The sequence below is a fragment of the Mangifera indica genome, chromosome 8 (assembly GCF_011075055.1).
Source record: "Mangifera indica cultivar Alphonso chromosome 8, CATAS_Mindica_2.1, whole genome shotgun sequence".
NCBI classification, from domain to species: domain Eukaryota; kingdom Viridiplantae; phylum Streptophyta; class Magnoliopsida; order Sapindales; family Anacardiaceae; genus Mangifera; species Mangifera indica.
This window is the reverse complement of record NC_058144.1, coordinates 15,813,978-15,836,466: the sequence shown is the minus strand read 5'-3', so window position 1 is coordinate 15,836,466 and position 22,489 is coordinate 15,813,978. Positions and strand designations below refer to the sequence as shown.

At 33.7% G+C, this 22,489-nt stretch overlaps 1 protein-coding gene across 1 annotated transcript; it reads left to right on the top strand.

Moving 5' to 3' along the window:
• The first annotated feature begins 7,913 nt into the window (after positions 1–7,913).
• On the top strand, positions 7,914–13,564 carry LOC123224374 (transcription factor UNE12-like). Its single transcript, XM_044648011.1, has 6 exons — positions 7,914–8,538; positions 9,862–9,981; positions 10,249–10,314; positions 11,425–11,490; positions 12,604–12,681; positions 12,766–13,564. The coding sequence occupies exons 1-6, from the start codon at positions 8,191–8,193 to the stop codon at positions 12,991–12,993; spliced, it is 906 nt and encodes a 301-aa protein (XP_044503946.1). The 5' UTR covers positions 7,914–8,190; the 3' UTR covers positions 12,994–13,564.
• The last annotated feature ends 8,925 nt before the right edge of the window (positions 13,565–22,489 follow it).

Genomic DNA, 22,489 nt, shown 5'->3' with positions numbered 1-22,489 from the left:
GGAATTAATTTTTTCCTAAATAGGACATTGACCTTGCACTATATTAATGTATTCCGTTTATGATCAAAGAAGAAGATTTTTAGTTTTTGCTCATGGTATCAGAGCTTCTCTATGGCTATTCTACACCAAAATAGTTTTTGCTCAGTTTCAAGAGTCCTATGAGTGTGCTTCATGAGAATTATCCCAATTCACAAATAGCTTCTAAATTAACCCCAAGAGTTTTTGGATGTGTGGTTTTTGTTTACATTCATGACACTAACCGAGGAAAACTTGATCCAAGAGCATTCAAATGTATCTTTGTTGGGTATTCTTCCACTAAAAAAGGATACAAATGTTATCATCCTGCTTCTTGTAAATTCTTTATTTCAATGGATGTTACCTTTATTGAAAAATAGCCTTTCTATTCTAGTTGTCATCTTCAGGGGGAGAATGTGAGTGAAGTAAAAGAATATGAGCTGTTTTTCCCTAACTTACAGTCCACAGTGCAGCCTACTATCCAGTCCACGGTGCAGCCTATTATTCAAAACCAACTAAAAGAGAAGTGACCAACTTGCACTTGAATCTTCCCTTGATCAGCCACATGACCAGCCTACTAACTCATCAAATTAAACTCCAAATATACCCTCGGTTGCTGAAAAACCCATCCTAGTCTACCCAAGGAGAAGTGAGCCTATTTCTACCTAATTGCAAGTTCAAGATTCAACTCCGAAACCAAGTATGTAGTTACAATTACCCTCTCCATTGATTGATGATTTAGATGTTCCACAAGAAAGAATAAGTTTAGCAAAGAATTATTAAGGAACTATTAGGGATTTCATTACATATATATCACCATTACTTGCACATTTACAATCATACTATAAGATGTGTAAACAAATGAGATCAAAAATGAAAAAACTGAAAACTAATGTTAAAATTCAAGATAATTCAACTTATTTAATGTTAAAATCTTGTGATAGATACGAAGCAACGACAACCCAATTTGAAATGTACAACTAAAAGATCTTGGAAGTCATTTTTTTACTGAACATGAGTGGGAAATTGATGATGTTTTAATAATATGTTAGAATTCCTAAAAAAATTTCCAATGTTTAGGTATCTACTATCCTACAACTCGTTTAATTTTATATTGTATAATGGACATTAATTTTGTTTTTAAAAAAATATTAATATCATGACATTTTAAAAAGTATTCCAAAAGAAATGGAAGATAAATTTAAAAAGAAATTGGAAAGATATACCTTAATTGTTTATTGTAGCTGTTATATTATATCCTATGCTAAATTATTGCAAATTCAAATTTTGTTAGAAAAATTTTATTAGAACATTTACGTTTTACAATAGAAGATGTTAATGTTTTTAGCTTGAAATGTATATTGTTTGTGAAGCTAAAATTGAAGCATTGTACACACTACATAACCAAATGTAAGTTCAATATGTTTGTTTAAAGGCAATGATGCATTTGTTGTTTATTCTAACGAAAGGCAAACAATCGATAAGTTTAAGTTCAAATTTTAGTGAATATACTAATTATAATAATGATGATCATTTTTTCTTAAATTATGATTGAAAATAAAAAATTTTGAGATTCTTGCATGGTGGAAAAAATATAAAAATTTTATTATGTATTTTTCACCATGATATTTGATTTACTAATACATTTAATGTCTACTATAAAATTAGAATAAATTTTTAATGCAGGTAAAAGTGTCTTGGAAAACAGAAGGTCAAATTTACACTAAAATATGATTGGAGTCATTATGTGCATGAATGATTGGGTGACAACAGATTTTAAGTTTTAAAATGGAGTAGTTGAAGATATATTTGATGATTTCAAAAATTTAGATATTGAAGATGATTAAAAAAAGTATGAGAACGCTAACCGAACTGCTAAAACACTTGGGATGCCCGTATCAAGCCCATGAGGCACGACCATAGTACACCTAGGTTGTGCCCCAAACTTTGCCATGCTGTATGTTGGGATGACCCACAAGACCTGCCTTTTGGTGGGTCATGGCCTGACCATCCTATGGAAAAGTGTTCTTTATGTAATTAAATGGTGGGAAAATGTTTTTAGAGCAAGAAAAATGTAATTCACTCAATCCATTTTATTAAAATAACCAGTCATAAAATTACTGTCAACATTTGTTCCTATGCCTGTTCATAGTGTCTAAACTATCGTTAAAATAAAATCGTGATAACATCATAAAATTAACGTGAACGGTTATTTTTATACAAATTGTTAGTGCGTATTAGAATAAAATCATTGAAATACTATTAAATATCTTTTTTTTTTTTTCCCGCTACCATTAGAATGAAAACAATAATATAATTTAAAAAAAGACTGATTGCAATTTCTACCCTTCATTATGGTATTAGATTCTGATAAATTTGTGAGATAAGAGATGTTGACACATTACATTTATACGTAGATTTATTAATTTAATAAAACTATATATACCCAATTTTAAGTATTTAATAAATCATTATATAATTGATTAATTTTAAATTAAATATTAAGTTACACTTAATCATTAATAATATATCATTTAAATAATCAAAATTAAATACATATATCACGTTGTTATTGATTTTGCCTTTCATTGGTTAGTTTTCAATGTAACATTTACACTTAATGCTACTACTAAAATTTGTTTGGATTAAGAATGAGTTAACATTTCTGGAAACCTATTTTTTGGTTAAGTTATTTCCCGCAATCTTAAGGCAAAAATCATGTCACAAACCATCAAAATCCTTAAGGATTGTGAACTCAAAATCCGTAATTAGGCATTTGTATTGATCATATTCATAAGACCAAACCATAAGTTATTTCTAGTATGATATTCAAATGGCCAAAAGACTTATTCCCACGCAAGGTATAGTGAATTCCCAAATTCCCACCCACAAACTTTGAAAAACCCAAACACCCACCCACAATCAAATTTCCGTTAAAAATTTTAATTAACATTAGGGGTATAATCATCATTTAGCAAAAAATTAAAGTTTTATCACATTTTTCTCCCCCACATTTAAAAACTTATATTTTCCCCCCAATCCAAGTTTGAAAAGTGACAAAAACCCCCTTAGGGTTTGTTTCTCTTTCTCCAGCACCGATTTCTCCTTTCCCAGTCGTTGGCTATCCTCCCTTCCCCTTTTATCTCTCTTCTGATCTCTCTCTATAGCCTCTCCAGCAGTCTTCAACCTTCATCTCAGACGAAGACGACGCATCTTTGTTTCAGAGAAAGACCAATTGTCTTCGCCTTAGAGACGAAGACGACGTGTCTTCTTCCCAACAAAGACGATTTCGTCTTTGTCTTCATCTCTGGTTGAAGACGGCCTGAGAGGCTAGATAAAGAGACCAGAGGAGAGGTAAGGGGGAATGGAGGACAATCGATGGCCGGGGAAGGAGAAATCGGCGTTGGAGGAAGAGGAACAAACCCTAGGGGGGTTTTTGTCACTTTTCAAACCTTGGGTTGGGGGGAAAATGTAAGTTTTTAAATATGAGAGAGAAAAATGTGATAAAACTGTAATTTTTTACTAAATGACGATTTTATCCCTAACGTTAATTGAAATTTTTAACGAAAATTTGATTGTGGGTGGGTGTTTGGGTTTTTCAAAGTTGGTGGGTGGGAACTTGGGCCTACACCTTGGGTGGGAATAAGTCTTTTGGCCTATTCAAATTATGTATCATGTTATGTATTAAAACCGCCAATCTAAAGAAAGCTATTAATGAGCTTGGCTCGATTTTATATTGCTCCAACAGGGCTAAAAAATAAGCGCAATATTACATGTAAGCTCAAAGGAAACTTGTATTGCGGGCCGAAAGGGTCGTCAACTCCGGTCAAATCCAAGTGGTTTCTACAAGGGGCTTCAGTTAAGTTGAGAATGGCCGTAGAGGTCGCCATTTTGTTAGTTGGCTTCATGATGATAATTTACATCTCTGGCCAATTATTGTTAGCTTAATTCGTATGCTAATAGGCGTATCCTATCCTCCTATGTTATGTTCACAAAATTAAATCAGAAGCAGTGCCGAATCCAAAAACAAAAATGAGTTTGTGATTTGAAGCTCGTGATCTTTGATTGATTAGTTAGCGATTTTAATTGATGGACTGAATATTTTGATTGAGAAAAAAAAAAAAAAAGAAGGAACTTCTAATCTTTTTTGAGGGAAATTTTTAATTATATTTTAAACAATTTCATTTATATGTTCTTAAAATTCTTATTAAGAGTAATTTTATGTCCATTATATGATAAATAAAAAATTAAACATAATGAAACGTTAACATGATTTGTTTCATTACTTAAATACAAACATCTACAATTTCATTATTTACATTATTATCACTTGTGATAAAGTATTAACAAGTAGGACACCAAGTTTCCTTTTAAGGATTTTGTGTTTCCTCTTTATGTATTTGTAGGACAAAGAATTAAACTTGTATTTTTTATATGTTACATCTATTAATTTGAATTTTTTTTTTTTCATTTTAAAATACCATGATCTGATAGAAAATTGATAAGAAATAATTACTTTTAAATAATAGATGCATGATAAGAATAAAATATATTTTGATATATAAATATCTTTGGGTGATAGATTTCTATCTGTATATCAAATTGATCTATACGTAAAAAAAAATACACTTAGAGATGATATGAGTTGGATGAAAAAGGGATTAAAAATGGTAAGGATTAATGTGACACCAGTCGTCTCAAGGCCTATAAAATTATGAATCCTGTCAGCCCACCGAATCTCATGGCTTGTGGCACTGCCAATCATACTTTCACGAGCTTTTTTGGGCTAACTTGTAAATTTATAAATTTTTACAAGCCATGTTGTGTTGGTACGCAGACCTTCTCGTGAGATTACAATACAACCGAGGAATTTACGGCTCTTGTCAAACTTAAGTTATGCGTCATGCATACTACCACCTTAGATGTACCAGTTACTATCTGGTAAATGACTTGTCAATTCATGGGCATAATTCTGTAAATTTGATAAGGAGACTTGCGTGTACTTCTATTTTAAATATCATAATTTTATATACAATTTTTGTTAATCTATTTACCGAGTCAACTTGGTTTTAACAAATTCACTTGACGGGACATGTCAATTTGGGCATGCGGTGGTCCTCTTCTCACAAATGAGTTGCTAGTGCATGTTATAAGGACTATTTGTATGGTCAGTTTTGAGGATATTTTAATTTTATATGTATATTTGTGTGAAATATTAATAAAAAAATAGTTTTTTTTTGTTTATACACATAAATTGTTTGTTTTATTTATGATGATATATGGTATGTATACGAACTATTCGGATGACTCACTTAATATACAAATTGAGTTATCGAATTGTTTCCTACAAATATGATATAACTTGAATAATTATATCACATAGTAGACATATCGAATATCTCTATTGAATATCATGAGATCACATTAGTACGAGTGACGATGATGCTTATGTCATTACGGTATTGGTATGAATTAACAGTCAGATAATCATTTTTTGAACATGACCAAATAATGATAAGTCACATGGTCATTAAATTGTAGTTAATAACTTATCATAAGATTGTACTAATATACGAAGTAATCGTTTGACTTAAGACATCATGGGTAGATTTGATACAGATATGTGTGATTCATATGGTATATATATACAAGTTTAACCACATCTTGTAAGACAACCTATACTGGTCATGTGTTATTTATATATAGAGAAGAATAATGATTAAGATGGGATCCGTTGACTCGAAGAGTATTAGGTTCTCAGTATCCGCTGATTCAATTTGGATCCGAGTTTTGAGGTGAATATCAAGAAATATTGGAAATCGAATCTTTGACCAGAGTATAATGCAATGCAAGCCATATGAAGGATGTTTGTTATGACATGTTTTGAATATTTAAATTGATGATTCGTAAAGAATCGAAATTAGGACTTTGACAATTCATAAGTCCAAAATCAATTTAGATTAGATAACGGAAGGATATTACCTACATAAAATGTACAATCAGAGAAATTAGGTTTGGTGAAGTGTTTCTTTATCGTGATTTAGGGGGTATGACACATTACTAAATATTTACCATAGTTATTGAGTTTTTAGTGCACTTTCAGATCATCCGAAAAAGAATTCACGACTATATCACAGTGAACCTAAAAAGTCACACTAATAAACCAAACTTTCTAAAGGGAGGATTAATTATCCAAGGATGGTTAGCACCTTCTTAAGGATAATAAAAATCATATAAAATGTTATATGAGTGTAAAAATAATATTTTAAAAGTTAAGATGTTAATAAGATGAAATTAATATGGCTAATGTATATATTTGATATCATTGCATGGTAAGACTTCAAATTAAGAATTTATTAGGCCAAATAAGAATTTTGAAAATACAAATGAGCCACCATTATATAAAGTACATTTTAGTTCATTTTGAAATAACATAAGCGTTCTTACATTTTACTTTCTCTCATAAAATAACTAAAAATTCTCCTCTCTCTCTAAAATTTGGCTTGGAAGGCACACTTCTTTGGAGGTTCTTCAAATGAAGACCTTAATCTATCATCCTATATCTCTATAAGAGGCAAAAAAGTAGGTAAAAGTTTCTTCCTTCTCTTATATGTCTTACTTATGCTTTGATTCTTGTTTTACCTACATGCATGACATTCTTTACATCTTCTTTTTCACCTAAAATTTTCATGAGTCACTAATAAATGAAATTTTTTCAAACTTAGATCATTAGAGGGATTTGCCAAAACACTTTTATATTAAAATTAAAACAATAAAACTATAACTATGTATATATATTTTCAATGTATAAAATAAATACATAGATAATGTGTGATTATGTAATTAAATAATTTTGAATAAAAAATAGAAATATTACCAATTGCATGATTATATATCATTTATGTACTTATATTGTATAGGCCAAAGCACTATTTTCCATCAATGTTTTAACTCATTCTCAAAAACACACATACAACATTTCAAAAACTCAAACATTCACTCATGGGTTAGTTTCTGCAAGAATTTTTAATTATAAGTAAGGTAAAATTGTTATTTTACCATTAAACCTTAAAACTCTAAAAGTTAATATCATTTTCCTCCTAAGTTTTTAAAACTAACACTTCACCTCTATTCTCAAAGTTTAAAAGGTTAACATTTCACTTCTAGGGTTTCTTTCCTTTCTCCAACCATCATCATTTCGACTAATGGTTGACCTTTTTCACCTATTTTCCAAATCCAACAATGAAGGACGAGCACCCACCACAAGGAAGGACGACATTCATCGTCCAGATGACATTTCTTCTGGACAAGACATTGTCTAGACAACGAAAGAAGATGCCTTCATCATCTGGACAACAAAGGAGGTTGCCAGAGAGGGAGGCCATCGTTCGCCGAATTTGTTTTTCAAATCTTAGGGGAAAAAGTAGATTTTTCAAAACTTAATCTTAAAGGAAATTATTAATTTTTCAAACTAATAAGGGAAAATGAGATATAATTTTATTTATTTTAATATTACTAGTAAAAAAATGATTTTATCCTTACAACAAATAATTTTAATTAAATTTAATAATATATGAATAAGTGTTTGAATTTTTGAAATATTATTTATATATTTGTGAGAATGAATTAAAACTTTGATGGGAAATAGTATTTTGGACTTTCGTATATTCAAAATACTCAATTTAAAACACCAATTTTGAATTTCCGATTTGTTTTTACTTAAAAAAAAAAAAAAAACCCCCTAGTCGATATATATTTGCGAGAAATCTAAACCAAGCCAATTTAATTTTTTCTCTATTTAATTTGATCTAGTTAGTTTATTTTTTAAATGGTTTCGCATTTTGGCGTTCTGATTTTTCTAACTCCCCAGCTGTGGCTGTTAGTGGGTAAAGCATCAAGGTTTTAAGAAAACCCAAACAAAGAAGAAAAGGGTAGCTTTGTAATATAGATAAAAGCCAGCCCCTTTAAAGAAGTACAACATTTGTAAGCGGGATAGAAAGCCGTTCTCTTTCCGTGTCCCTCTGTCCCGGTAGAGAGAAAAAGCTCAGCTCAGCTAACTATAAAGTTGAAAACTTTGATTGAAAAATCCAATATTTGTCTAATACTTCTGCATGTACATGCTTTGTTAAATCGTTCAATTAACTCATCCTTTTGTCAAAGTGTAGTCTAACTTCCATGGCTAGTAATCCCAACGACCCCCCAGCCGACGATTTCCTTGAGCAAATCCTCGGGCTTCCGAATTTTGCTTCGGCTGAGTCCGGCTTATCGGCTCCAGACGCCGGCTTGGCTTCGGCGGCTGGAGCTGCAGCTCCGATGATGCTGCAACTGAGCTCTGGCGCCGGCTCAAGCCACATCTCGGCGCTTGGAGGGGGAGTAAGCGGTGGATTTCACGGACAGCTGTTTCCATTAGGGTTGAGTTTGGAGCACGGCAATGGTGGGTTTTTGAAGCCTGAAGAAGCTTCTGGAAGTGGAAAATGGTCTCGTGAAGAACTTGTTGATGGTAGAGCTTCTAATGTAAAAAATGTAAGATTCTTTTTTTATTTTGCAATATGGAAGTTAAAATGTTTTCCTAGTGGTTACTTATTTTGTCGCGCCTGAGAGTCAGTTGAGTCGCTGAAGGGAGGAATTTTGTTGTTTTTTGTTTTTTAGTATTGATTTATTCATTAATAAAATATGTTTTTCGTTCATTTTCTTTTGGGCATTGTTAAATCCTGTGAGCTGTGAGTTGCTCCGCAAATTAGTGAGACTATTTTTATTTGTTTGGGGATTTTTCTCTTTTTTTTTTTTTTCAATTTTAGTGATGTTTTGTTTGATTGCTGAAAAGACGTTGTAAGAAACAACAGCTAGAAATTTGCAGCAGGTTTTATTTTGGAGGTTATTACTGTTTATTGAAGATACCGGGGCTCTATCAGAGAAGGAAAAATACGAGGATCCATAGAATCATTGAGAATTGATATAAACCATTGGAGAAAGGAGAATTAACGACTATAAAATTTATTGATTTTTAATTTTGGGTTAAACTGATTATATCTTCTCTTCCTTTTTGTATAGCAAAAGTAGCTACTCAGAATGTCTCTTTTTTTTAATACGACATGGGGCTTTAGTGTTGGAAACTTTATGTATGTATGTATGTATGTATGTTTTTGACTTCATTTTTGAGAGTTGGATGTTTCCCTGCCCCCCAAATTGTTTTAAACATTTTGCACCATGTTTTTTAACACAGAAAGTGGAAATAGAAATGTAGGAAACATAAATCTGGAAATGGATATGTTGTTATTAAAATTCTAAACATATTCGGGATGATTTTAAGTCCATAAACAGACTGCGTATTTATTTAAGGTTCTCCAATGTTTGTGTGAAACATACTAGAAGTGTCCTGGCAAAACTTTCATTTTGTGGGAGTGAGGGGTTTCAGAATTGTTCTCCCATTTTTATGTGAGAAACCAATGAGATGAGTTGCTTTCCAGCAATTGGTAAGACATGGTGTTATTGTCATGTTCTTATTTCACAAACATTATTAGCGTTGTTTTGGTCTGTTTGTAATCCATTATACTCTTCAAATGATATTAATGAGGTTCTTCTAAGCCTATAATTGTTTTCTACATAGAACTGTGATGGTTACTACCTAGCTGTATACTCTTCTTCCCTTGGCATCACTGTGATGTTGTTGTTGAATGTTGCATTTGTGTGCTGTGTTGACTAATTTATTGATTGATTTTCAGTTCTTGTGCTTGTATGATATCGCCTTTAAGAATCTCTTTTTCCTTCCTCTGGATATCTCTTTTCCCATTGTTTCTAGTGAAGGGATGAAATTTGACTTGTGGTGAGATCACTAATCTTTTGCAGGTGTACCACGCTCAACCAATGCCCACGCCTATTCCTGCAGCTCCACATCTTCCAGCAATGCGCCCTCGGGTGCGAGCGAGGAGAGGACAGGCAACAGATCCACACAGCATTGCTGAACGAGTAAGCCTATTTTATTATACCTGCAAAACAACTGCAAAAATATTTCCACATTGAAGTTGCTGTTTGATTCTGAGATCATAAATAATTAAATGATTGATTACTTTGGGAATATGATTAGATCCAGTTGATTAAGGCCTCTCCATTTGTAGTAAATAATACATTTCATTGGTCTCCACAATGACTGGTAAATATACACTTATCTATGTAGCTTTTTCCTATTTCCATCATGAATTGTCTAATTGCCAATGCTTTTTCCTTTTGGTTTAGCTGCGGAGAGAAAGAATAGCAGAACGAATCAGGGCACTGCAGGAGTTAGTTCCTAATGTTAACAAGGTGAGCTCATGTTCTCTATGTCATTTGATGTATCATCTTGCCTAATAGATGTTGTTTCTTTTCTGTTTTGGCCAAGCATTTTGTATTTCGTAATTCTTTCTTATGGTGGGAACTCTGTCCGTTATGGCCAATGATAATAGAAAGGAGTAATATAGAGAAAATAATTACCAAATTTCTTTCTTCCTAAATTAGGTGGGTGGATTTCTTGACAGAAACTAGTCACGGTACCCTAAAAGAATAGAGTTCATGAAATTCCTGTCATAATATTAGAAATTCTCTCTGTTTGTTTTTTTCCTGTTATTATCAGCGTCTATCCACTGTTAAGTTGTTTCTCTCAGAATCTTGTTTTTTTCCCCTACATTTTTTCTCATTACTATAATGTAGATCTATGTTAAACTATAAATTAAAGAGTTTTAGACATCATATGGTAATGTCAGAGCGTAAGTTACTGTTTTGATTGTTCTGACTTCTATGATCAACAATATAGACTCATAGACATTTTTCAAGCGTGTTTGAAGTTTGTTCTAAATGAGTTGTACACATTTTCCCACTTCCAAACATTAAAAGTGGATTTGACTACTGTTTGTGTGCTTCTAGCAACTGTTTAGGGACTTAGCTTTTTTAGAACAATTAGTTGGCTGTCTCCAAGAAAAGACATTTGCTGCAAGCCTTTCCTTTAATGCTTAAATGTCCTTTGAAGTGCAAATATTTCAATAACATACCGAAACTTCACATGCATTTCTGTTGCTTGTTTTCTGTTGTACACCGGCTGTTTTATTTGTTGTTTATCTTTTGTCAATTTGTTGACTGTTATGAAGATATTATCTGTCTGGACTTGGAAGTACTTCATCTAGTGAATGACTTGCAGTTGGAGGAAAATAATATTTTCTTATTATGAGCTGTATAAGGATTGGATCTCTGAGATCTTAATTCTGTTCATAATTGTTGATTCAGCGAGGAACATATAATTAATTTGTCTGGAGAATGATCGGAGAAGTGATGTTTTATGGTATAGTTATTGGTGAAGCTTTGGTGAAGTTAATATCTCAGTTTTGCTGAACATATTTATCTTTTCTTCCGCTTAACTAATGTATGTATTTCACTTGGCAGACGGACCGAGCTGTTATGCTTGATGAGATTGTGGACTATGTGAAGTTTCTAAGGCTCCAAGTTAAGGTAAAGTAGTCCCATTTTCCGGTTGGATTCTATAATTTATTATTAAGTTTAGAAGATTTAAGGTTACTAGTAGGGGTGGATTCGAAGCGAGCTTATTCGGGCTCAAAACGAGCTTTGCTTGAACGAGCCCGAGCCCGAGCCCGAGCCCGAACACGAGCCTGAATTTTAAGCAAAAAACGAATACGAGCCCGAGCCCGAACACGAGCCTGAATTTTAAGCAAAAAACGAATACGAGCCCGAATATGAACACCGGTTAAGCGAGCCGAGCATTCAAATAAAAAAACATTTAACTTAGAACAAACGACACCGTTTGTTCTTTGAAATATAAGCCCAAAGTGAACCCGAACCCAAGCTAAGTGCAAGCCGAGCCTGAATATTAAAATTATGAAACGAGCTGAACACGAACATGTGTTTAGAGAGCTTGGCGAACCCGTGCCCGAGCTTGGGCTCACTGAAAACGAGCCGAAAATGAGCTGGGCCCTGTTCGGGCTCGGCTCGGCTCGTATCCAGCCCTAGTTACAAGTATTAAAATTTGGCTTCCCTTGTATCTCTAGCGACAATGTTTTACTTTTTACTTTACAGTCTTTCTTTTAGCAATAATGTGTTGAGTCATCTCTGATATGTTAGTTGAAAATATTTGCTTGAAGGCCTGATCAATGACTCATTTACCTCACAGTCCTCTTCCATCTCATCTAAACAAATATGTAATTTCAAATTAGTTTGTATTATATTAATGGTGGTGTTACACATAAATTATAGACGTTGCCTTGCATTTATTCTACTTGATACTTTTTGAGTAAATCTATTGTTTGAAATTCTATTCCAAAGGAGCTACTAATAATACTGGTACACTATGCTTACCATCACAATTATATAATTACCACTTTGAACACAGATCAGTTGTTGAGAATAGAATACATCCACTCCACGTATCATGTGAAGGCATTCATTTAAAGGTTAATTATGCTTAGAATTATGCAACAGTGTGTAGACTAGTCAATGACTTCTTGTTGGTGTGTGCTCATCCTTTTCCTATAAAACCAAGTCTGAGCACCAACAACAATATTGATTGTTTAAAGCTTTGGTGCTTGGTCTTATTTATCAAATTGACAGGTTTTGAGCATGAGTAGATTGGGTGGAGCTGGTGCAGTGGCTCCACTAGTAACAGATATCCCACTGTCATCAGTTGAGGTATGAAACAAATAATTGATTATTTATTTGCAGAGGATAAACAATTGCTTGTTTTCTCATGTTCATGTACGAGGGGTATTTTAGGATGACTCTGGTGAAGGTGGAAGAAACCAACCAGCTTGGGAGAAATGGTCAAATGATGGAACAGAAAGGCAGGTAGCAAAGCTGATGGAAGAAAATGTTGGAGCTGCAATGCAGTTTCTTCAATCTAAAGCCCTTTGCATAATGCCGATCTCATTGGCGACGGCAATTTACCACACTCAATCTCATGATACGTCACCCATTGTCAAGTCAGAGACTAATCCTCCATAGATTTTAAGCAGTACTCCCTCCTTTCCTCCATGGTCCCATACAAAAGGCTCAAACTTGTCCGGGGTCCCACTCCTACAATTGACATCCAACCAACCCCAGAAAATAAGCTGTTTACTGGCTTCAAATTGCAATTTGTAATCAAAGTCAGATGCCATAACTCTTTCCTTTTTTTCTTTTTTTTCCTGTTCTTTACAGCTTTGGCCAGACGGTCTTGATGTCAATCCCTAAAAAATAAATACAGCCAGGGCCTTGATGTCTTTACCAAGTTCAAGAAAAGAAGAGGAATTGTCAAAGCTCTTACTTGATACGCTCTGCTTTTTTGCATCAATGGTGGGATGGTAGTGGAAAATGATGGAAGCACAAGCACTTTTGTAGTGGGCCTCTAAATTTTGTTGGAATATGGGACCTTCTGAAAGGGATAGACAAGTAAATATAAATTTGCATAAGTGTATTTCGGCGGAATGAAGAAGAGATAGAATAGATAATGGTTGATGGTTTGAAAATTGAGAATTGAAAATTGCTGTGTGATATTGCAGTCCAAAGGAAAATTATAGTGCTTTACTGTGGTTTAGAGGGCGTGCGTGGGTTGTGTTTGAAAAAGCAAATTGACTTATTTGTTTTCTCACCAGAGAGAAGATAATAACACGAGGGGGCTGGGTTTAGGCATAATAATTAATCGACTCTTTAACTTTGATTTTTTTATCTATAAATTCTGAAATCATTTACAGCATGACCCAGAAGATGAAATCAACCTTATACAACGGAAATCTCTCTAAAGAAAATGGTAGAAGAGGTCTGAAGGGGATAAATAAGGTCGTCCCTGGGGCATAGGCTAAATGAACTTTTAGCCTTGTCGAAATATTTTATGCGCATGTAATAGAAGAAATTGAAGAAAAATTTAAATGTAAAAGATCTAAGTTTACAATATTAAAAGAACAACTTTTTCTGAACTCTAGCTTTAACATTTCAAGCAAAAAGGAAAATTGAAGAAGAGGTAAGAGGTTATTTATGGAGTTTCCCCAAACCAACCGCTCTTTTATTTGATTAATATGAAAAGGCTTTCTTCTTCAAGTGGAGGAAAGCCATTTATTTACAACACTTTTTGGATTTTTATCACTTATAGATAATGACATTAATCTTGTAAATAAAATGTTTAGCAGAATGAAAAATTAAAATAAAAATATAATTATTTAATATCTTGTAAAGTGAAGTTGGATATGTTTAAACTATTTAATTAAAAATTTTACTACGAAAATCTAGTCGAACAAAAGTAGTTAAGGAAAAAAAAGTTTAGTACACATTCTGTCTAGTATGTTACTTATATCAAGTATTTGCTCTTTTTAATGAATGTTTTCTCTTTTTATAGTACACGTCTTTTCATTTTCTTATTTAAGTCGAAAATGGTTTTTTCTAAGATAAAAAGTAGAACAACCATTAGGGGGTTTAAAAGATAAATTTTATCAATATTAAAACGTTTTAATAATTTTTTATTATAGATTGATTGATGAATAAATATTTCATTTGAACTGTAATTGATTTGAGAGTTGAGACAATATTTTATTTTTATAGCACCTATTTCCAAATGCATATCCTCCAAGGGTAATACAAATTTGAAGAGACATGTTTACTTGAAATTGTCAAAATATTTAAATACTTCCATTCAATGCAACGAAAATTAAATACTAAATAAGAGCATGAACAACTCCATGTAAAAACGTGCAAAAGATGATATATTATAAATATAAATCCATTTGAAATCATCCATACATATGAATATAATAAAATCCAATACATCATAAAATGTGCTTAACATATACAAAGACACTTTGAACATAAAAGGGGAAATTAAAGTGATTGGCCAAAACAAAGAGGGTTAAGTGAAGTCATCCTCCCCCAACCCTTGTAACACCATTCTTCAAATACTTACCTTCAAAGGAAATATGGATTCAAAGAGACATGTTGACTTAAAACTTTTTTCACTACTATACAACCAAAAATAAAATGACCAAATAAACATGATAAATTTAAACTCGTAAAGGTTGCAAAAAGGTGTCTCAAATATCAAACTAAATAATGCATCATCTACAAATAACATCAAACTCATACATATGTTAGAAATACATCATGGTCCATTAATGACTAAAATATGCATAAACCAAATACAAATAACTGATCATGTCCAAAGTGAATATAAATAAATAAAATGAAATCATGATAAGCCTATCCTCATGCAAACTCACACATTGGTTGACCCATTAGCTTCCCTGCTTACCTTATTATTGATCTTTCCTACCAGCAAAACAACACAAACCGAACACATGAGTGTAAAAACACTTAGTAAGTAGATAAACTATTGAGGCACCATAATAATAATAAAACCCATTTTGGCATTCCACTACTATACTTGTTTTCTTGACATGTTTTGATGTCTACACTTGAATATTTTCGAGCTTCCCTAATGTTGATCCAAACTAAACTATGACATCCCATATGCTTAATTATGTATATTTCTATTACTCAAATGACTAGTCCTCGACTTATGGTATCAATAAGATATTTTTCTCCTAATTAAAAAATCCTTGATGTCTTGTGAAAGTAAATTTAAATCGACATCCTAGATGTCTAACTACTACTAGTGCACATGACATATTGCTAGTGTTACGTCTAGCTTACAAGTGCACAAGTCAATAATTAGTGTAATTTATATCAGTCTCACATGGATTGAAAAACTAATTACTAATTCGTTTTGGGGTCTATATTATCTAAGGAGACCAAGTAAATTAAAGACTGTAATAAGAAAACACTATTAATTCTGCTTCTAAATACTAAACTACTATGAATATGATTAACTAATATGACTAGACAACATGACTATACCATTACTATTGAACTTTGTATACTAAGAGTTTCTAGAACATGAGGCTTCACTAACAATCCTGCATAAAATTGTAGATTGTATAAAATTGCCATAATAGTCATGATGTATTGATGGTTGAATATCCTAAGTTGCCCTAATTCCCCTTGCAATATTGACTAAGCATGTGAATATCAAACAAGCCCTTGTTTTCATGGCTACTCAGATAATACTCACCTTTTACAGGAGACCAAGCACTACCAACGACTTAAAGGACTTACCACTGGCCAAGGGTCTTTCATCACCTAAGTCTAATCAACTGAGAGAAAGGGTAAAGGAACAAAATGCAAAATGTACTCAAAGCAAATTTCATTCATTAATATTCCAAATCTTTAATTTTGCTCTCTTAATTTTTCTCTCCCTTTTCTCTAAGCTTGTGTCCCAAGTTCAGGCCTTACTTTTGCTCTTCCTCATAATCCTCGTTCAATCATCTCTCTTGTCTAGTTGGTCACCCTTCTGGTGCCTGTACTCTAGTGGATAACCTCATTGGCCTCTGGTGTTAAAATAGGTTATGTGTTCTAGTATATTTTGTGAGTAGTTTGTTTCCTCCATGGTCGGTCTTCTAACTGTGTGCGTTGCTATTCTAGTGGTGGTCTTTTTACTTCTCCCTCGTTTCCTTTTGCCTTGTGCATTTCCTAATAGTTTTTTAGTGTCTTTCTTTGGGGTTTTTTAAAATTTGAACTGGTCCCTTTTTCCTAGTTTTCATTTTTCTATACAATATCTCTTTTCTGGTTTTGCATGCATGCAAATCTGACATGTTACAAAAGTGCTTAGTCAATTCACTTTTTTCTTTCCTTCTTAGCTACATCTTTTCCATTATGGATATCTCTTTTATTTTGTCCAAACCTGTTAGCTCATCTTTAGGTAATGAAGCTACTAAACTTGGAAAGTGTCTTCCTATTGTTCCTTCATCTAAAAAGCTTGTTGGAGGTTCCAAGCTAACTTGGAACTCTCTTTTATCTCTAAAAAAGTCAAACACTCCTCTTGAATACTTCGAATCAAGTTGTAGGGATAAAGAAGAAAAATTGGCTTCTCCCTTCCATATGAAATCGTTGACCTTGGTGTAGACAAATGGAAATACTATGTTGTTGGTTTCTTCCTTAGAAAAAAACCCTCTTTTTATGACAGTGAAGAGATATTTTAAGAGAACATGGTCTCTATATGGGTTGGAGAATGTTACTTTGTTAGGATAAGGCATCTTTATATTACAGTTCTAAGACTTGGATGAAGTTACCAAGGTTGTGAAGGAGAGTCCTTGGACTATTAGAGGGCAGTGAAAAAAAACCAACAATGAAATTGAATGATGTGAAAAAGGTGGTTATTTGGACTAAATTCTATAGAGTGCCTTTTGAGTTTTGGATAGTGAAAAGGTTGAGTTACATTGCTAGTGTGGTAGGGAAGCCTCTTCACATGGATTCCATCACATAAAAAGAAGATAGACTTGATTATGTTAGGATTTGTGTGGAAATTCCAATTGATTTGGATTATCTAGAAACTATTTCTTTAAACCTTCCTGATGGGGAGAAGATCATGATAGGTGTGGAGTATAGTTGGAAACCTATTAGATGCAAAGGGTGCAACAACTTTGGCCATAAGGCTTTCAAATGTAACATTGTTAAATAAAAAATAACTCATACCAAGACTTTCAAACATAAGCATTCCAACACTTTGACTAACTTAGTGGGTAGAAACAATCCTAAAGAGTAATTTGTTTTGGGTATGGGGAATAAAGGCCCAGTGCCTAAATCTATGGGAATAGACAAAGGTAAACATGCTAGTAGGCAAGAGGGAAAAACAAAATACTTGAAGTTCTTAGCATAAAATATAGCCTTGATGAGAACAAAACTAAGCCAATTCACCGAGGTGTGAAAAGAGAAATAGGGAAATACAAAGGACTTGAATGCTAGAGATAAGAAATAGGCCACCCTAGTGATTAAAAATCATAAAGGTGGTAAAAGGTCAACAAGAAAAACAACTACTTACTCTTAGGAAGATCTCACCTTGGTGAGATGGATCTCGAACAAGGTAACTCTCTTTTCATTGCTCAATTTGGTGGAAAACTTATAGTGGATGAAATGCACTTGAGGAAAGATGTTATTGACTCATTGAGCCAACACCAAAGAAAGAAGTTGGCCAAGCTTAAGATGGTTAGCTTTCCAATTCAACCTTCTTAATGACTATTTTTACAAGTTGGAATATAAGAGGTCTTAATTCCTTTTTAAAATAAAAAAAGATTAGGAGATTTCTAGCTAGTAATAAAGTTGATTTTATGGTTATTCTTGAAACATGGGTCAGAAGCAACAATGTTGATATTGTACAACAATGTGTATGAGGTGATTGGAAGAATACCAATAACCTATATTATGCTTCTAATGGTAGAATATGGATTTGTCACAACACTAAGTCCTTGAGAGTAGAGATGACAATTTGGGCTCGACTTTAGGGGCCCCGACCCTCCCCGACCCTAACGGGAAGGGGATTCCCCGATAAAAAAGGGGAAAGGGGCGGGGATGGGGATGAAAAAAATCCCCGTAATCGGGGACGGGGATACATATGTCCCCGCCCCGCCCCTCCCTGCCCCGCCCCGCCCCTCCCCTCCCCGCCCCGCCCCACCCCGCCCCGTTCCTCCCCTCCCCACCCCACCCCACCCCACCCCACCCCACCCCCTAAATCTAATATATTAATATAATAATTTCTAAACTATTAAGTTCTAGAAATTTTTACATTATGATTTAATAAAAATATAACTTTAATTTTACTAATTTTTGAATTATCAATTATCAGCTTTTACTAATTTCTGAACTATTAATCTAATATATTAAAAAAAACCCCAGAATCTCATTATCATAAAATGCAAATGCACCAAATTATTTCTATTTCAACTTCAAAACTTAGTTAGTCAATCCACCAGGTTTTACACCAAAAAAAAGAAATTAGAAACTTGATAAAATCAATTGAAGTGAATGAAAAGTGTTAAATTTAATGTTATTATAAAATTACCCTAAATCACATACATAAAGAGCTACTAATGAAGAGATTGATTATTGCATATTGTTAGATTTTATGAAAACTTTGTATTTGAACTAAAATAACAATGAATATTTTGTAGCTCTTGTAGCAAGTGATATTTTGAGAGAATATGATTTATTTTATTTATTGAAATGCATAAAGAAATTAAAATTTATATTTACGGATATGGGGAGGGGATTTTTCCCCGCGGGGACGGGGCGGGGATGGGGAGGGGATTTTTCCCCGCGGGGACGGGGAGGGGATGGGGAGGGGATTTTTCCCCGCGGGGACGGGGAGGGGATGGGGAAGGGATTTTTCTTCGCGGGGAGGGGACGGGGATTCTTTTTTATCCCCCGTAACGGGGATGGGGCGGGGACGGGGATTGATATCCCCTACGGGGACGGGGACGGGGATTGATATCCCCTCCCCGCCCCTCCCCATTGCCATCCCTACTTGAGAGTCACAATGAAAGAGTTTAATATCTAATGTATGCATTGTGAAGTTTGGTTGCATAAGGAGAACACTCGAGATTTTGTTACCATTGCTTATAGCCTTAACCGACCTATGAAGAGAAAAAACCTTTGGAGGGATATTATTCGATTTACAAATACTACATATGATCTTCCTTGGTTATTATAGGGGATTTTCAACATGTTTAGAAACCAACAAGAGAAGGTAGGGGGAGCATTGTAAGGTGACACCTACTATAATGATCTCAGAGGCAGAGTTAGATAATCTTAGGTACATAGGTAACTTCTTTACTTGGAGTAAATGTAGTGAGAGACCTAGAAGAATTGTGTGTTAGCTTGATAAAGCCCTCACTAATGACAAATAGAGAGATTCCTTTTTACACTCATCGACCACTTTTCTTAACCTTTCATTGTCTAACCATTCTCCATGCATTGTGAATTGTGGGATAAATGACATTAGGAGAAAAATCCATTTTAAATTCTTCAACATGTGAACTCAATATGACAAATTCCTTGACATTGTAAGAGACTCTTGGAGGGTTGATTTTGTAGGCAACCCTATGTATTACCTCATGTGCAAACTTAAAATACTTAAAGGTGATCTCAAAAAGCTTAATTAAAGGGACTTTGGCCACATTTTTTAGAGGGTCACTGAAGCTAGATCTTTGCTTAAAGACATTTAAAGAAGTCTCTAACAACAACCCTTAAATGATGAACTTGTGCATGAGGAAAAAGCTAGAAGTGATAACCTCTATAAGTTGAGTTAGGTTGAGGAATTGATAGCTAAGAAAAAGGCCAAGGTTCATTGGCTTAGAGAGGGTGATCCAAATACAAAGTACTTTTTCAATTCCATAAAAGGATGGTGCAATATCAATTCTATCCAAAGTGTTATGCTTGAAGATGGTTCCTATTCATGTGGGATGGTTAGGGTCAAAGAAGAGTTTATCAATCACTTTAGGGATGTCCTTAATGGTAACTCAAATGGAAAGGTGAAGATTGAAGAGTTAGGAAAGCTTGTATTGTTTCAAGTTTCTCATAAAGAAGCCTTAGCTTTTGCCAAAGATGTTAAAGATGAAGAGATAAAACACATAATCTTTTCCATAGGATTAATTTGAACCTTTGCATGTCTTCAAGTAAAACAAAAAATGAAAACAAGGAGAATATGCATTGCATAGCTAATGCCCCCTTAGTATGCAAGCATTTTTGAAATATTTCTTTTAAGAGGGTTAGATCCTCTAATATGTGATTATAGTTTGGTCATTAGTTCCTCCAACTTAATCCATCTTGAGAACTTCCCTTTCACAACCTTTATATCTAGGTTCGTTGTACTTAAGATCAAAGCATATGCATAGTTAGTTCTACATATCGACTTTCATGCACTATTGCAATCCAAAATCCATAGGCAAGACTATACTTCCAGTCTCCACTAATGTAGACTTATACCTTGAGGAATCAATCAAGTCCTTTTATTTAGTTGTAATGTAGCCTATGGGTTATGGCTTATGAATGAATTGAATAGGGAATTCTTTATTCAAACACCTAAATAATCTTCTCATGCGTTGGATTTGTAGGGAATTTGCGCCTTCAAACAGTGGAATAATGTTTAAAAATTTTTAATTAATAAACATGCATACTACAAAAACCCTTTTTGGATCACTTTAGTAGGATAATTAATTCGCAAACATGCTATTAACACTCACAAGGTGTTTATAGAATATATAGGTATAAAGATGTTCTTTTACTTCTATCAATTGAGACAAGAAAGACAAGTTAACACCAAGATTAATAGGACTATTCAAGGTATTAGAGCATGTATGTAAGGTTGCTTACCAACTTGCGTTACTTGTGAGTATAGGTTGTATTCATAACGTGTTTCATGTATCACTGTTATGCAAGTATATCAGTGACCCCACCCATATGCTTAGTGTTAGGGATGTCGAGCTAGAGGATGACTTGGTCTACAAGGAGCTTTTAGTTTAGATATTAAACCGATAAGTTAAAAAGCTCAAATGTAAGTAGATTCCCCTGGTAAAGGTTCTTTGGAGAAATCACTAAGTTGAGGAGGTCACATTGGAGGTTGAGCAGGATATGCAAGAGAGGTTCCCACATTTGTTCGAGTGAATTTTGAGAACGAAATTCATATTAGGAGAAGAAAATTATAGCACCCACAGGTAAGCCTAAGGGTATTTTAATCTTTTTCTAGTTTTAAATTCAATGATTGATGGTTTTCTAAGGTACACGCCCATGTATAGAGGAATACACAATTATATCTGGTCAATAGAAAGTCAAACTTTTGGATTAGATTCTGATAAGAAAAATAGGAAGTTGCCATAAATATGCAACTAGACACAAAGCTGTGTATGACCTATACATGCTCATATATCGCATCCTGGAGATAAAATAAAAATGCTACAACCTTAATTCCTCTCACTTTTATAGATAGCCACTCAAAGTCAAGAGAGAGAGTAACGAGAAGAGAGGAGTCTAGGACAACAAGAAAGTGTCATCAATAGTTGAAAATTATCAGTCACGCTGTGAAGTTCTTCTCAAGTCGAGAAAGCCAAGTAAGTCATGATCCCTAGGCTTGGTTTTTCACCTTGCAAATATGATCTAATTTCCATGGTAAATTCATCCATTGATATTCAATTGGTGATGGTTGGATAAAGGCTATAATTGTGTTAAATCCATGCTTGTATGATTGGAGTTATTGTTATATGTACTGATAGAGTATGCTATATATAATTCTTAGGGGAAACTTTTAGTCATTGCAAATGCTGATAATAATACATGTGTATTGCTGATGCATGATATATGTGTAGATAATATGTTGTTGAATAGAAATATGTGTTTAAATGAAATGTTGCTATATAATTGATGCCTTAGAGCGATACAGGTGTAGTTTGATCAAATAGGTTATGTGGATATCATGCTTTGGGTTTGTAAAGACTTTTGTGTATGACTTGGAAGAAGTGATCTTGCTGGAATTACAATAAACGAAGCGTAGAAACCCTAGGACGTGATTTCCAGATCATGACATATGGTTGTGTATGGCTTCATACATGTTTGTGTGTCGTTCCAAAAATTTTAAAAGTCTAAAAATCTT

Bases quoted from the DNA above. Each gene is read 5' to 3' on its own strand.
- LOC123224374 (XM_044648011.1), top strand. From the start codon at position 8,191: ATGGCTAGTAATCCCAACGACCCCCCAGCCGACGATTTCCTTGAGCAA. The intron at 9,982-10,248 runs GTAAGCCTATTT...CTTTTGGTTTAG, and splicing joins CACACAGCATTGCTGAACGA to CTGCGGAGAGAAAGAATAGC. The intron at 10,315-11,424 runs GTGAGCTCATGT...TTCACTTGGCAG, and splicing joins TAGTTCCTAATGTTAACAAG to ACGGACCGAGCTGTTATGCT.